Below are 17,479 nucleotides of genomic sequence, written 5' to 3'. Positions count from 1 at the left end.
TCATGTCTTGTGCATGCACCAGGGGTAGGCAACCCTGTTCCTGGAGTGCTGCAGGTACTGCAGGATTTTGTTCCAACTAGTCAGCACACCTGACCAATTGAGCTAATTGATCAGTTCACTGATTGCCTAAATTTCACAAACCTGGAATTCCAGGTTGATTAAATCAAAAACATGAAGTGCCTGTGTAGCAAATGACAGGGCTCTAACTCCTCTAGCTCCACAATGAAATAGGGTGCAGGCCAGGCAGCAGGCTATTAGCCAGCCTGCCAGCATAGTGGAGTCTGCCACTAGCATAGTCAGTGTAGTCAGCTCAGCTATCACCATTGAGACCGTGTCTGTGCCTCGACCTAGGTTGGGCAAAACTAAACATGGCGGTGTTCGCCTTAGCAATCTCACTAGGATAAAGACCACCTCCATTCCTGTCATTACTGAAAGAGATCATGATACCTCACATCTCAAAATAGGGCTACTTAATGTTAGATCCCTTACTTCAAAGGCAATTATAGTCAATGAACTAATCACTGATCATAATCTTGATGTGATTGGCCTGACTGAAACATGGCTTAAGCCTGATGAATTTACTGTGTTAAATGAGGCCTCACCTCCTGGCTACACTAGTGACCATATCCCCGTGCATCCCGCAAAGGCGGAGGTGTTGCTAACATTTACGATAGCAAATTTCAATTTACAAAAAAAAAAAAAATGACGTTTTTGTCTTTTGAGCTTCTAGTCATGAAATCTATGCAGCCTACTCAATCACTTTTTATAGCTACTGTTTACAGGCCTCCTGGGCCATATACAGCGTTTCTCACTGAGTTCCCTGAATTCCTATCAGACCTTGTAGTCATTGCAGATAATATTCTAATCTTTGGTGACTTTAATATTCACATGGAAAAGTCCACAGACCCACTCCAAAAGGCTTTTGGAGCCATCATCGACTCAGTGGGTTTTGTCCAACATGTCTCTGGACCCACTCACTGTCACAGTCATACGCTGGACCTAGTTTTGTCCCATGGAATAAATGTTGTGGATCTTAATGTTTTTCCTCATAATCCTGGACTATCGGACCACCATTTTATTACGTTTGCAATTGCAACAAAAAATAATCTGCTCAGACCCCAACCAAGGAACATCAAAAGTCGTGCTATAAATTCACAGACAACACAAAGATTCCTTGATGCCCTTCCAGACTCCCTCTGCCTACCCAAGGACGCCAGAGGACAAAAATCCGTTAACCACCTAACTGAGGATCTCAATTTAACCTTGCGCAATACCCTAGATGCAGTTGCACCCCTAAAAACTAAAAAAATGTCTCATAAGAAACTAGCTCCCTGGTACACAGAAAATACCCGAGCTCTGAAGCAAGCTTCCAGAAAATTGGAACGGAAATGGCGCCACACCAAACTGGAAGTCTTCCGACTAGCTTGGAAGGACGGTACCGTGCAGTACCGAAGAGCCCTTACTGCTGCTCGATCGTCCTATTTTTCTAACTTAATTGAGGAAAATAAGAACAATCCGAAATTCCTTTTTGATACTGTGGAAAAGCTAACTAAAAAGCAGCATTCCCCAAGAGAGGATGACTTTCACTTTAGCAGTGATAAATTCATGAACTTCTTTGAGGAAAAGATTATGATTATTAGAAAGCAAATTACGGACTCCTCTTTAAACCTGCGTATTCCTCCAAACCTCAGTTGTCCTGAGTCTGCACAACTCTGCCAGGACCTAGGATCAAGAGAGACGCTCAAGTGTTTTAGTACTATATCTCTTGACACAATGATGAAAATAATCATGGCCTCTAAACCTTCAAGCTGTATACTGGACCCTATTCCAACTAAACTACTGAAAGAGCTGCTTCCTGTGCTTGGCCCTCCTATGTTGAACATAATAAACGGCTCTCTATCCACTGGATGTGTACCAAACTCACTAAAAGTGGCAGTAATAAAGCCTCTCTTGAAAAAGCCAAACCTTGACCCAGAAAATATAAAAAACTATCGGCCTATATCGAATCTTCCATTCCTCTCAAAGATTTTAGAGAAGGCTGTTGCGCAGCAACTCACTGCCTTCCTGAAGACAAACAATGTATACGAAATGCTTCAGTCTGGTTTTAGACCCCATCATAGCACTGAGACGGCACTTGTGAAGGTGGTAAATGACATTTTAATGGCATCGGACCGAGGCTCTGCATCTGTCCTCGTGCTCCTAGACCTTAGTGCTGCTTTTGATACCATCGATCACCACATTCTTTTGGAGAGATTGGAAACCCAAATTGGTCTACACGGACAAGTTCTGGCCTGGTTTAGATCTTATCTGTCGGAAAGATATCAGTTTGTCTCTGTGAATGGTTTGTCCTCTGACAAATCAACTGTACATTTCGGTGTTCCTCAAGGTTCTGTTTTAGGACCACTATTGTTTTCACTATATATTTTACCTCTTGGGGATGTTATTCGAAAACATAATGTAAACTTTCACTGCTATGCGGATGACACACAGCTGTACATTTCAATGAAACATGGTGAAGCCCCAAAATTGCCCTCGCTAGAAGCATGTGTTTCAGACATAAGGAAGTGGATGGCTGCAAACTTTCTACTATTAAACTCGGACAAAACAGAGATGCTTGTTCTAGGTCCCAAGAAACAAAGAGATCTTCTGTTGAATCTGACAATTAATCTTAATGGTTGTACAGTCGTCTCAAATAAAACTGTGAAGGACCTCGGCGTTACTCTGGACCCTGATCTCTCTTTTGAAGAACATATCAAGACCATTTCGAGGACAGCTTTTTCCATCTACGTAACATTGCAAAAATCAGAAACTTTCTGTCCAAAAATGATGCAGAAAAATTAATCCATGCTTTTGTCACTTCTAGGTTAGACTACTGCAATGCTCTATTTTCCGGCTACCCGGATAAAGCACTAAATAAACTTCAGTTAGTGCTAAATACGGCTGCTAGAATCCTGACTAGAACCAAAAAATTTGATCATATTACTCCAGTGCTAGCCTCTCTACACTGGCTTCCTGTCAAAGCAAGGGCTGATTTCAAGGTTTTACTGCTAACCTACAAAGCATTACATGGGCTTGCTCCTACCTACCTCTCTGATTTGGTCCTGCCGTACATACCTACACGTACGCTACGGTCACAAGACGCAGGCCTCCTAATTGTCCCTAGAATTTCTAAGCAAACAGCTGGAGGCAGGGCTTTCTCCTATAGAGCTCCATTTTTATGGAACGGTCTGCCTACCCATGTCAGAGACGCAAACTCGGTCTCAACCTTTAAGTCTTTACTGAAGACTCATCTCTTCAGTGGGTCATATGATTGAGTGTAGTCTGGCCCAGGAGTGGGAAGGTGAACGGAAAGGCTCTGGAGCAACGAACCGCCCTTGCTGTCTCTGCCTGGCCGGTTCCCCTCTTTCCACTGGGATTCTCTGCCTCTAACCCTGTTACGGGGCTGAGTCACTGGCTTGCTGGGGCTCTCTCGTGCCGTCCCTGGGGGGGTGCGTCACCTGGGTGGGTTGATTCACTGTTGTGGTCGGCCTGTCTGGGTTGCCCCCCTTGGGTTGTACCGTGGCGGAGATCTTTGTGGGCTATACTCGGCCTTGTCTCAGGATGGTAAGTTGGTGGTTGAAGATATCCCTCTAGTGGTGTGGGGGATGTGCTTTGGCAAAGTGGGTGGGGTTATATCCTTCCTGTTTGGCCCTGTCCGGGGTGTCCTCGGATGGGGCCACAGTGTCTCCTGACCCCTCCTGTCTCAGCCTCCAGTATTTATGCTGCAGTAGTTTATGTGTCGGGGGGCTAGGGTCAGTTTGTTATATCTGGAGTACTTCTCCTGTCCTATTCGGTGTCCTGTGTGAATCTAAGTGTGCGTTCTCTAATTCTCTCCTTCTCTCTTTCTTTCTCTCTCTCGGAGGACCTGAGCCCTAGGACCATGTCCCAGGACTACCTGACATGAGGACTCCTTGCTGTCCCCAGTCCACCTGGCCATGCTCCTGCTCCAGTTTCAACTGACCTGAGCCCTAGGACCGTGCCCCAGGACTACCTGACATGAAGGCTCCTTGCTGTCCCCAGTCCACCTGACTGTGCTGCTGCTCCAGTTTCAACTGTTCTGCCTTATTATTATTCGACCATGCTGGTCATTTATGAACATTTGAACATCTTGGTCATGTTCTGTTATAATCTCTACCCGGCACAGCCAGAAGAGGACTGGCCACCCCACATAGCCCGGTTCCTCTCTAGGTTTCTTCCTAGGTTTTGGCCTTTCTAGGGAGTTTTTCCTAGCCACCGTGCTTTTACACCTGCATTGTTTGCTGTTTGGGGTTTTAGGCTGGGTTTCTGTACAGCACTTTGAGATATCAGCTGATGTACGAAGGGCTATATAAATAAATTTGATTTGATTTGATTTGAAATGGGGATGTGTGAAACTTAACCCTCACGCCTCGATCACACCTACAGTTTCATTGAGCAAAAGGGTACGCAGCATCATCTGGATATGTGTGCAACAAAACTTCAACATTCACCCTCTGCTACCATTTCTGTCAAGCTGTCTACGCATACAGTTTGACGCATAAGTTGGGTTCGATAAATCCAACATCAGATTTTATTGGTCACATACACATGGTTAGCAGATGTTAATGCGAGTGTAGTGAAATGCTTGTGCTTCTAGTACCGACCATGCAGTAATATTTAACAAGTAATCTAACAATTTCACAACAACCACCTTATACACACACATGTGTAAGGAATGAATAAGAATATGTACATATAAATATATGGATGAGCAATGGCCAAAAGGCATAGGCAAGATGCAGTAACCACACAGAATGCACTGCAATTGCCTCTGCAACGCAATGCTGCAAGGTAAACGCAGCTTTCCATTGGAAATCTGTACTTCTGGTGTACCATAATGCAATGACGCGGTTGGTTTGATCAAGGCATCAGCCTGAGGTGTTCCGCTTGTGTCGCCTCATTAGCTAGCTTTTTGCATGACGCCGACTGATAAGACGCTTCAGAAAGGCAATCACACTAGATACCTATGCCTTGCTATCACACATGACCGCCCTCCTGAAGCGTCTTCCCAGTCGGCACCATGCGAAAAACCAGCTATTCGCTGGTGCAAGTGGGGACACTTCAGGCTGAGGAGTGACATGCTGACCAGAACAGGCACGTGCGTGCGCCATCGCGTGCATGTCGATTTTGTCCATCCACACCAGACGTGATCATCAGGACACGCAGGTGGAAATATCTAGTTGCAAGACGACGCCGACAGAGATGGTCGCCTCGCTTCGAGTCCTTAGGAAACTATGCAGTATTGTGTTTTTACATGCATTATTTCTTACATTGTTACCCCAGGAAATCTTAAGTCTTACATACAGCTGGGAGGAACTATTGGATATAAGAGTGACATCAACTTATCAACATTACAACCAGGAATACGACCTTCTCGAAGCGGATCCTCTGTTTGGACCACCACCCAGGATAATCAACCTAATCCCAAAAGCAGACCCAAAACAACGGCGCCGCAGAAGGGGCAGACGGAGCGGCCTCCTGGTCAGTCTCCGTAGATGTGCACATCGCCCACTGCTCCCGAATATACTACTCGCCAATGTTCAGTCTCTTGACAACAAGGTAGATCAAATTTGAGCAAGGGTTGCCTTCCAGAGAAACGTCAGAGATTTTAACATTCTCTGTTCCACGGAAACATGGCTCTCTCGGGATATGTTGTTGTTACAGCCACTGGGTTTCTCCATGCATTGCACCGACAGAGATAAACACCTCTCTGGGAAGAGGAAGGGCGAGGGTGCATGCTTCATGATTAACAACTCATGGTGTAATCATAACAACATACAGGAACTCAAGTCCTTCTGCTCACCCGACCTAGAATTCCTTACAATCAAATGCCGGCCATATTAGCTCCTAAGTTAGTTCTTGCCAGTTATCATCACAGTGGTGTACACTCCCCCTCAAGCAGACACCAAGACGGCCTTCAAGGAACTTCACTGGACTATATGTAAACTGGAAACCATATATCCTGAGGCTGCATTTATCGTAGCTGGGGATTTTAACAAAGCAAATTTGAGAACAAGGCTACCTATATTTTATCAATCAACTGATTGCACTACACGCGGGTGGAATACTGCTACTCTAACTTCCGCGATGCATACAAGCCCTCCCGCGGCCTCTCTTTGGCAAATCTGACCACGATGCCATCTTGCTCCTACAGTCTTATAGGCAGAAACTCAAACAGGATATACCAGTGAATAGAACCATTCAACACTGGTCTGACCAATCGGAAACCACACTTCAAGATTGTTTTGATCACGCATACTGGGATTTGTTACAACATCGATCTACTCACTAACTCTGTGAGTGAGTTTATAAAGAAGTGCATTGGAGATGATGTACCCACTATGACTACTAAAACCTACCCTAACCAGAAACCATGGATGGATGGCGGCATTCGCGCAAAAACTGAAAACACGAACACATTTAACAATGGAAAGAGGTCTGGGAATATAGCTGAATATAAACAGTGTAGTTATTCCTTCAGCAAGGCAAACAAACAAGCAAAATGCTGGTACAGGGACAAAGTGGAGTTGCAATTCAACGGCTCAGACACAAGACATATGTGGCAGGGTCTACAGGAAATCACAGACTACAAAAAGAAAACCAGCCACGTCACGGACACCAATGCCACGCTTCCAGACAAACTAAACACCTTCTTTGCCTGTTTTGAGGATAATACAGCGCTACCGTTGTGGCCCACAAACAAGGACTGCACCTCCCCCTCTCCTTCTCCATGGCCGACGGGAGTAAAATATTTTAACGGGTTAGCCCTCACAAGACTGCTGGCCCAGATAGCATCCCTAGCCGCATCCTCAGAGCATGCACAGACCAGCTGGCTGGTGTGTTTACGGACATATTCAATCGCTCCCAATCTCAGTCTGCTGTCCGCACATGCTTCAAAATGACCACCATTGTTCCTGGACCCAAGAAGGCAAAGATAACTGAACTAAATTACTACCGCCCCATAGCACCCACTTCTGTCATCATGAAATGATCTGAGAGACTAGTCAAGAATCATATCACCTCCACCTTACCTGGGTGCAAGCTCAGTCCCCTCCTGTACTCCCTGTTCACCCACAACTGTGTGGCCATGCACACCTCCGACTCAATCATCAAGTTTGCAGACGACACAATAGTAGTGGGCTCGATTACCAACAACAACGAGACAGTCTACAGGGAGTAGTTTAAAAAATATATTTTTTTTACCTTTATTTAACCAGGTAGGCTAGTTGAGAACAAGTTCTCATTTACAACTGCGACCTGGCCGAGATAAAGCAAAGCAGTTTGACACATACAACAACACAGAGTTACACATGGAATAAACAAACATCCAGTCAATAATACAGTAGAAAAAGTATATATACAGTCTGTACAAATGAGGTGAGATAAGAGAGATAAGGCAATAAAATAGGCCGTAGTGGCAAGGTAATTACGATATAGCAATTAAACAGAGTGATAGATGTGCAGAAGATGAATGTGCAAGTAGAGATTTTGGGGTACAAAGGAGCAAAATAAATAAATAAATACAGTATGGGGATGAGGTAGTTGGATGAGCTATTTAGAGATGGGCTATGTACAGATGCAATAATCTGTGAGCTGCACTGACAGCTGGTGCTTGAAGTTAGTGAGGGAGATATGAGTCTCCAGCTTCAGTGATTTTTTGCAGTTTGTTCCTGACATTGGCAGCAGAGAACTGGAAGGAAAGGCGGCCAATCTAGGAATTGGCTTTGGGGATGGCCAGTGAAATATACCTGCTGGAACACGTGCTGCAAATGGGTGCTACTATGGTGACCAGTGAACTGAGATAAGGCAGGGTTTTACCTAGAAGACTTGTAGATGACCTGGAGCCAGTGGGTTTGGTGACGAGTATGAAGTGAGGGCCAGCCAACGAGAGCGTAGAGGTCACAGTGGTGGGTAATACATGGGGCTTTCGTGACAAAACGGATGGCACTGTGATAGACTGCATCCATTGTTGAGTAGAGTGTTGGAGGATATTTTGTAAATGACATCGCCGAAGTCGAGGATCGGTAGGATAGTCAGTTTTACGAGGGAATCTTTGGCAGCATGAGTGAAGGAGGCTTTGTTGCAAAATAGGAAGCCAATTCTAGATTTAATTTTGGATCGGAGATGGGTCTGGAAGGAGAGTTTACAGTCTAACCAGACACCTAGGTATTTGAAGTTGTCCACATATTCTAAGTCAGAACCGTCCAGAGTAGTGATGCTGGACGGGTGGGCAGGTGTGGGCAGCGATTGGTTGAAGAGGAGGCCACGGAGGCCACGGAAGGAGAGTTGTATGGCATTGAAGCTTGTCTGGAGGTTAGTCAGCACAGTGTCCAAAGAAGGGCCAGATGGTTACAGAATGGTGTCGTCTGCATAGAGGTGGATCAGAGAATCACCAGCAGCAAGAGCAATATCATTGATGTATATAGAGAAGAGAGTAGGCCTGAGAATTGAACCCTGTGGCACCCCTATAGAGACTGCCAGAGGTCCAGACAACAGGCCCTCCGACTTGACACACTGAACTCTATCAGAGAGGTAGTAGGTGAACCAGGCGAGGCAGTGATTTGAAAAACCAAGGCTGTTGAGTCTGCCGGGTCGATGAATACAGCTGCACAGTATTGTCTCTTATCGAAGGCAGTTATGATATTGTTTAGAACCTTGAGCGTGGCTGAGGTGCACCCATGACCAGCTCGGAAGCCAGATTGCATAGCGGAGAAGGTACGGTGGGATATTAAATGGTCGGTGATCTGTTTGTTAACTTGTCTTTCGAAGACCTTAGAAAGGCAGGGTATTATAGATATAGGTCTGTAGCAGTTTGGGTCTAGAGTGTCTCCCCTTTGAAGAGGGGGATGAACGCGGCAGCTTTCCAATCTTTGGGGATCTCAGACGATGTGAAAGAGAGGTTGAACAGACTAGTAATAGGGGTTGCAATAATTGCGGCAGAAAGAGAGGGTCCATATTGTCTAGCCCGGCTGATTTGTAGGGGTCCAGATTTTGCAGCTCTTACAGAGCATCAGCTATCTGGATTTGGGTGAAGGAGAAATGGGGAGGCTTGGCCGAGTTGCTGTGGGGGGTGCAGGGCTGTTGACCAGGGTAGGGGTAGCCAGGTGGAAAGCATGGCCAGCTGTAGAAATATGCTTATTGAAATTCTCAATTATTGTGATTTATCGGTGATGACAGTGTTTCTTAGCCTCAGTGAAGTGGGCAGCTGGGAGTAGGTGCTCTTATTCTCCATGGACTTTACAGTGTCCCAGAACTTTTTTGAGTTTGTGCTACAGGATGCAAATTTCTGTTTGAAAAAGCTAGCCTTAGCTTTCCTAACTGCTTGTGTATATTGATTCCTAACTTCCCTGAAAAGTTGCATATCACGGGGGCTATTTGATGCTAATGTAGTACGCCACAGGATGTTTTTGTGCTGGTCAAGGGCAGTCAGGACTGGAGTGAACCAAGGGCTATATCTGTTCCTGGTTCTATTTTTTTAATATGGTGAGGAAAGCACTTTTAAAGAATAATCAGGCATCCTCTACTGACAGGATGAGGTCAATATGCTTTCAGGATACCTGGGCCAGGTCGATAAGAAAGGTCTGCTCGCTGAAGTGTTTTAGGGTGCGTTTGACAGTGATGAGGGGTGGTCGTTTGACCGCAGACCCATTACGGATGCAGGCAGTGAGACAGTGATTGCTGAGATCTTGGTTGAAGACAGCAGAGGTGTATTTGGAGGGCAAGTTGGTCAGGATGACATCTATGAGGGTGCCCGTGTTTACGGATTTGGGGTTGTACCTAGTAGGTTCCTTGATAATTTGTGTGAGATTGAGGGCATCTAGCTTAGATTGAAGGATGGCCGGGGTGTTAAGCATGTCCCAGTTTAGGTCACCTGAAAGTATGAACTCTGAAGATAGATGGGGGGCAATCAATTCACATACGGTGTCCAGGGCACAGCTGGGGGCAGAGGGTGGTCTATAGCAAGCGGCAACGGTGAGAGACCTGTTTCTGGAAAGGTGGATTTTTAGAAGTAGAAGCTAGAATTGTTTGGGCACAGACCTGGATAGTATGACAGAATTCTGCAGGCTATCTCTGCAGTAGATTGCCACTCCGCCCCCTTTGGCAGTTCTTGTTGGAAAAAGTGGATATATAGGGATGGAAATTTTGGTGGTCTTCCTAAGCCAGGATTCAGACATGGCTAGACATCGGGGTTAGCAGAGTGTGCTAAAGCAGTGAATAAAACACATTTGGGGAGGAGGCTTCTAGTGTTAACATGCATGAAACCAAGGCTTTTACGGTTACAGTAGTCAACAAATGAGAGCGCCTGGGGAATGGGAGTGGAGCTAGGCACTGCAGCGCCTGGATTAACGTCTACATCACCAGAGGAGGAGTAGGACAAGGGTACGGGTAAAGGCTGTAAGAACTGGTCGTCTAGTATGTTTGGAACAGAGAGTAAAAGGAGCAGGTTTCTGGGCGCGATATAATAGATTCAAGGCATAATGTACAGACAAAGGTTTGGTAGGATATGAATACAGTGGAGGTAAACCTAGGCATAGAGTGACGATGAGAGAGATATTGTCTCTATAAACATAATTTAAACCAGGTGATGTCACCACATGTGTGGGAGGTGGAACTGAAGGGTTAGCTAAGGCATATTGAGCAGGGATAGAGGCTCTACAGTGAAATAAGACAATAATCTCTAACCAGAACAGCAATGGACAAGGCATATTGACATTAGGGAGAGGCATGCGTAGTCGAGTGATCATAGGGGTCCAGTGAGTAGTTAAGCTGGCTGGAGACACGGCGATTCAGACAGCTAGCTGGCCAGGGTTAGCAAGCTAGCAGAAGGGCCTTAGAGGGACGTCGCGACGGAAGAAATCTGTTGTAGCCTCCTCGTGCGGTTCCGTCAGCAGACCAGCCGTGATGGATTAGTAGGATTCCATGTGGTAAAGGGTCCCAGTCAAATTGAAAAAATAGGTATAGTGACCCAAGAAATTGGCCGATGGACCTATTCAGCTAACAGTCCTATATGCTCTAGACAGCTTGCGGGCCGCTGCTAGCAGGCTAGCTGATGGGCCTTCAGGGGACGTTGCTACGGAGGAGCCTGTTGAAAAAAGAACCCCCAGGCAGATTACCTCGGTAGTCCAGCCGTGATGGATTAGCAGGGCTTCGCTTTGCCAATTGGCAAAATAGGTATTGTAGCCCAAGGAGTGGCTGATGGACCTCTTCAGCTAGCCGGGAGATGGGCCTAGCATGAGCTAGCTCCATGCTATGAGCTAGCTCTTGCTTCGGGACAGAGACGTTCGGATTGCAGCTTGCGGTAGGAATCCGGGGATATGGAGAGAAAATAAGTCTGCTATGCTCTGGTGCAGTGGTTAGCTGACTACTAGCTAGTAGCTAGTTAGCTGGCTAGCTTCTGTTGGGGGATTCCAGTTTGAAAGTAAAGAAAAATACTTTAGAAAATAGCAGATCCATACCACATTGGGTGAGGCGGGTTGCAGGAGAGTATATTGAAGTTGAGGTTTAGGAAAAATATAAAAAAGATATGCGAAAAACGAAGATATATACACGGGACACGACAAGATGACAAGAAGAGGACAAAGACGTCTGACTGCTACGCCATCTTGGATAACTTCCGACCTCAACTGTATACACAGGTGAGGGCACTCGGAGTGTGGTGTCAGGAAAACAACCTCTCAGTCAATGTTAACAAAACAAAGGAGATGGTTGTGGACTTCAGGAAACAGCAGAGGGAGCTTGTCTTTGGCATCCCAATATGAATAGCGTAGCTGGCAATACACTCTTAACCCCTGCAACCAGCGAGTACATAAAATATCCTCCATTCAGGCTGCAAAGGCATCTGTTTCCTCCTAAACTAGTTGAATGTTGTGCCACCCGAAAAGAAAACTGGAAAAATATGCTTTTTACTTAATAAAACACAATTTCGATTACCATGCACCAAAAGAACAGTGGCTTCCATCATTCTTAAATGGAATAAGTTTGGAAGCACCAAGACTCTTCCTAGAGCCGGCCGCCAGGCCAAACTGAGCTATCGGGGAGAAGGGCCTTGGTCAGGGAGGTGACCAAGAACCCGATAGTCACTCTGACAGAGCTCCAGAGTTCCTCTGTGGAGATGGCAGAACCTTCCAAAAGGATAACCCATCTCTGCAGCACTCGCGAGACAGAAGCCACTCCTCAGTAAAAGGCACATGACAGCCCACTTGGAGTTTGCCAAAAAGCACCTAAAGGACTCTCAGACCATGAGAAACAAGATTCTATGGTCTGATGAAACCAAGATTGAACTCTTTGGCCTGAAAGCCAAGCATAACGTCTGGAGGAAACCTGGCACCATCCCTATGGTGAAACATGGTGGTGGCAGCATCATGTTATGGGGATGTTTTTCAGCGGCAGGAACTCAGACTGGGGAGAAGGTTCACCTTCCAACAGGACAATGACCTGAAGCACACAGCCAAGACAACGCAGGAGTGGCTTCGGGGAAAATCTCTGTGTGGCCCAGCCAGAGCCTGGTCTTGAACTCAATCGAACATCTCTGGAGACCTAAAAATAGCTGTGCAGCGACGCTCCCCATCCAACCTGACAGAGCTTGAGAGAATCTGCAGAGAAGAATGGGAGAAACTCCCCAAATACAGGTTGCCAAGCTTGTAGCATCATACCCAAGAAGACTTGAGGCTGTAACCGCTGCCAAAGGAGCTTCAACAAAGTACTGAGTAAAGGGTCTGAATAGTTATTTAAATGTAATCTGTTATTTATTTATTTTTGCTAAAATTTCTAAAAATCTGTTTTTGCTTTGTCATTGTGGGGTATTGTGTGTAGATTTATGAGGGGGAAAACAATTGAATACATTAGAATAAGGCAGTAATGTAACAAAATGTGGAAAAAGTCAAGGGGTCTGAATACTTTCCGAATGCACCATGTATAGTCTGATATACCACACATTTCAGCCAATCAACATTCAGGGCTAGAACCAGTTATATAATTGTAAATAAACCAATTTTGCCTATCTGATTAATTATAAATCCGACAGTTGAGTTTGAGTGATGAAAGTTGAACACAGGGTGTGAACTCGTTATAAATGGCCCATTTGCGAGATTGACTTGTCATTTCAATAGGCATAGGCTACATACTAAAATCGGCGTTCATGATTGCATTTAAACTTTGCCTTAGTTTGCCTAGATAAAGGCATGTAGCCTATTTTTGTTGTTGTTGAGAAATGTCATGGCGACCGCGGTCCAATCCGCAAACAAAATATTTTGACGACATAGTTTCCAATGTATCCCAGTGGGTTGAACCACTGGGCAGATTGAGTCAACACATACAGTAAAGTAGACTGTTAATACAAGACGTCAGAAATAACTACGCCCTCTAGGGGTCTCGGCGCTAATTTAATCATGATTTTAGGATAATTTGTAGCGTATTTTATAGCCGAAACTCATCAGTTTGGTTTATAGTACAACATCGAATAAAACCCCACATTTAATGTAAGTGTAATTTCACAGCTGGTAAAACTATCGTGGAGAGAACATCTCTCCATCTTTCAGCTAAAAATAATTCCTTGTGTGCTATAATTTGTTTACAATCTCTTGACACGCCCTTTATGGCAGTGAATCAGACCCCATATGTCGAAGGACTACCTCTGTCGAAACCACACTTTCGACATGCCTAAAGAAATGTCTGACTGGCATAGTTCAACGAGTAGTGACTCACATTTAGGGTGTCTCCCTCCTGCTCAAGGCGAGCTCAACTTTTATTTTCTTCCCCTCCACCCTTTCACCACCGCTTGCATTCTTCCAATCATTCACCACGCTGTGTGCACGCGAGTTCAAAATAGTTCCTGTTAATTTGTTTAGTATATTTGTGCGTTCTATTTGCCTTTGAAACGAACGGCATTGTTGTCACTGGATTAAGTTTTATTTGTTGTTATGGGGGACTTGATTTCGAGCCACCTGGATGAGGGCAAACGGGAGATCATTAAAGGTGAGTGCGTTGGGATTTTGTCAACATTTGCTTTTACCACAGTAATACATGTTTTGTGTGTACATACATACATACTACAGATCATAAATGCGTGAATAAGAACTAGAGAACTGAACAGTATAGCCGTCATAGTCAATGTTACCAGCAGCATTTTAGTGATCTGAATGGAAACACTGTCGTTCTCTATCATGAATATAGCAGGTAAAGTAAACTACTAGGCGTGTGTCTAATATATGAAATAGTTCGATTCCAGTTCCCAAGTTTTAGTGTTACCATAGCTTTCGAAAACCGCTCTCCATTGGTAGGGTTTTCAGCTTACATTCGCCCAAGGTTTGCTCCATGTGAACAACAATTCTGATGCTGTTTTTAACGTTCAGAAGCGTCAATCAGCGCTTTTCAATCTGGTTTTCAAAACATATTCTTATCTTTTTAATATAAAGTTAAACATACTCTAGCAGTTTTGAACAGATCTGATCCACAAGTTGTGTGCCCCCAGTCAGCATGGTCTCAGACTTGACGTAACATAGTAAATGTAATTCCAGGGTACGTTTAAATTAGTATATTTTAGGTTTGGCATGGGTACAAAAGACAAAGATTACTTAAGGCAAAAGCGAAAGGTGGGTCGGTGGACATACAATTGAAGTCGGAAGTTTACATACACTTAGGTTGGAGTCTAACTCGTTTTTCAACCACTCCCCAAATTTCTTGTTTACAAACTATAGGTTTGGCAAGTCGGTTAGGACATCTACTTTGTGCACGACACAAGTAATTTTTCCAACAATTGTTTACAGACAGATTATTTAATTTATAGTTCACTGTATCACAGTTCCATTGGGTCAGAAGTTTACATACACTAAGTTGACTGCCGTTAAACAGCTTGGAAAATTCCAGAAAATGATGTCATAGCTTTAGAAGCTTCCGAGTCAATTGGAGGTGTGCCTGTGGATGTATTTCAAGGCCTACCTTCAAACTCTGTGTGTCTTTGCTTGACATCATGAGAAACTCAAAAGAAACTCCCCAAGACCTCAGAAAACAAATTGTAGATTTCCACAGGTCTGGTTCATCCTTGGGAGCAATTTCCAAACGCCTGAAGGTACCATGTTCATCTGTACAAGCAATAGTACGCAAGTATAAACACCATGGGAACATGCAGCCATCATACCGGTCAGGAAGGAGATGAGTCCTTTCTCCTAGAGATGAACGTACTTTGTTGCGAAAAGTACAAATCAATCCCAGAACAACAGCAAAGGACCCTGTGAAGATGCTGGAGGAAACAGGTACAAAAGTATCTATATCCACAGTAAAATGAGTCCTATATCGACCACCTGAAAGGCCGCTCATCAAGGAAGAAGCCACTGCTCCAAAACCGCCATTTAAAAAAGCCAGACTACGTTTTGCAACTGCACATGGGGACAAAGATCGTACTTTTTGGAGAAATGCCTTCTGGTCTGATTAAACAAAAATAGAACTGTTTATCCATAATGACCATCGTTATGTTTGGAGGAAAAAGGGGAGGCTTGCAAGCCAATGAACACCATCCCAACCGTGAAGCACTGGGGTGGCAGCATGGGACTGGTGCACTTCACAAAATAGATGGCATCATGAAGGAGGAAAATTATGTGGATATATTAAAGCAACATCTCAAGACATCAGTCAGGAAGTTAAAGCTTGATCGCAAATGGGTCTTCCAAATGGACAATGACCCTAACACGGAACCCAAACCGGCTGCGTGCGTGCGCAAATCTATTTTGCCCCCCCCACACCAAACGCGATCACGACTCGCAGGTTAAAATATCAAAACAAACTCTGAAACAATTACATTCATTTGGAGACAGTTCGAAAAGCATTAAACATGTATGGCAATTTAGCTAGTTAGCTTGCACTTGCTAGCTAATGTTAATTTGTCCTATTTAGCTAGCTTGCTGTTGCTAGTGTAACAGTTTAACTTTAAACCGTCCCATCGCCCATACCCGGGCGCGAACCAGGAACCCTCTGCACACATCAACAACAGTCATCCACAAAGCATCGTTACCCATCGCTCCACAAAAGCCACGGTCCTTGCAGAGCAAGGGGAACCACTACTTCAAGGTCTCAGAGCAAGTGACATCACTGATTGAAACGCCATTTAGCGAGCACCGCTAACTAAGCTAGCCGTTTCACATCCGTTACACTAGCTAATCTGTCCTGGGATATAAACATTGAGTTGTTATTTTACCTGAAATGCACAAGGACCTCTACTCTGACAAATTAATCCACACATAAAATGGCCAACTGAATCGTTTCTAGTCATCTCTCTTCCTTCCAGGCCTTTTCATCGTTGAACTTATATGGGGATCGCATCTAAACCTTCATAGTATTACCACGACTACAGGCAAAACAGTTTGTCTTCCGTCTTTCAACAGTTCGTCTTTCAATATAACCAATGAGGAGATGGGAGAGGCAGGACTTGCAGTGTGATCTGCGTCAGAAATAGGAATGACTTCTATTTGCTGTTGGCATCGCAGACACTCTTTGGCGCGCGCAATAATTGAATAACATGGATTTCTACATTTTATTTTGCGACGCTCGCGCACGTGAGGTGTCCGGTCTAGTCAGCATGTTAGCATTCTTCCAAAGTTGTGGCAAAATGGCTTAAAGGACTACAAAGTCAAGGTATTGGAGTGGCCATCACAAAGCCCTGACCGCAATCCTGTAGAAAATGTGTGGGCAGAACTGAAAGTGTGTGCGAGCCAGGAGGCCTACAAACCTGACTCAATTATGTCAGCTCTGTCAGGAGGAATGGGCCAAAATTCACCCAACTTATTGTAGGAAGCTTGTGGAAGGCTACCCAAAACGTTTGACTCAAGTTAAACAATTTAAAGGCAATGCTACCAAATACTAATTGAGTGTATGTAAACTTCTGACCGACTGGGAATGTGATGAAAGAAATTAAATCTGAATGAAATGATTAATAAATAATTGAATTTACCATAGGCGGGCATTAATATGTAGTTAACCCCCCCCCCCTCTCCAGGCCTTCTACTAGATGTTGGAACATTGTTGCGGGGACTTGCTTCCATTCAGCCACAAGCATTAGTGGGGTCGGGCACTGATGTAGGGCGATTAGGCCTGGCTTGCAGTTGGCGTTCCAATTCATCCAGAAGCGATGGGGTTGAAGTCAGGACTCTGCGGGCCAGTCAAGTTGTTCCACACCGATCTCAACAAACCATTTCTGTATGCACCTAATTTTGTGCATGGGGGTATTGTCATGTTGAAACAGGAAAGGTGGAAGCACAGAATTGTTTAGAATGAGTTAACTAGAACTAAGGGGCCTAGGCCAAACCATGGAAAACAGCCTTAGATCATTATTCCTCCTCCACCAAACTTCACAGTTGGCACTAATCATTCGGGGCAAGTAGCATTTTTCCTGGCATCCGCCAAATGCAGATTCATCTGTCAGACTGCCAAA

At 44.7% G+C, this 17,479-nt stretch overlaps 2 protein-coding genes across 2 annotated transcripts in view; one reads left to right on the top strand and one right to left on the bottom strand.

Moving 5' to 3' along the window:
• Positions 1–13,882, bottom strand: part of LOC118393502 (syntaxin-binding protein 1) — a 56,121-nt gene extending 42,239 nt beyond the window's left edge. The window contains exon 1 of the mRNA XM_035786225.1: positions 13,762–13,882. The gene's annotated coding sequence lies outside the window, so the exon portion shown is untranslated. The remainder of the gene's footprint in view (positions 1–13,761) is intronic.
• LOC118393501 (protein Niban 2-like) overlaps positions 13,882–17,479 on the top strand; it is a 59,590-nt gene continuing 55,992 nt past the window's right edge. Inside the window, exon 1 of the mRNA XM_035786221.2 lies at positions 13,882–14,031. Coding sequence (XP_035642114.2) covers positions 13,977–14,031 — 55 coding nt within the window. The 5' untranslated portion in view covers positions 13,882–13,976. The remainder of the gene's footprint in view (positions 14,032–17,479) is intronic.

Source organism: Oncorhynchus keta, chromosome 14 (genome assembly GCF_023373465.1).
Source record: "Oncorhynchus keta strain PuntledgeMale-10-30-2019 chromosome 14, Oket_V2, whole genome shotgun sequence".
Lineage (NCBI taxonomy): Eukaryota > Metazoa > Chordata > Actinopteri > Salmoniformes > Salmonidae > Oncorhynchus > Oncorhynchus keta.
The sequence above is the reverse complement of the archived record's forward strand: the minus strand, read 5'-3'. Positions and strand labels throughout refer to the sequence as shown.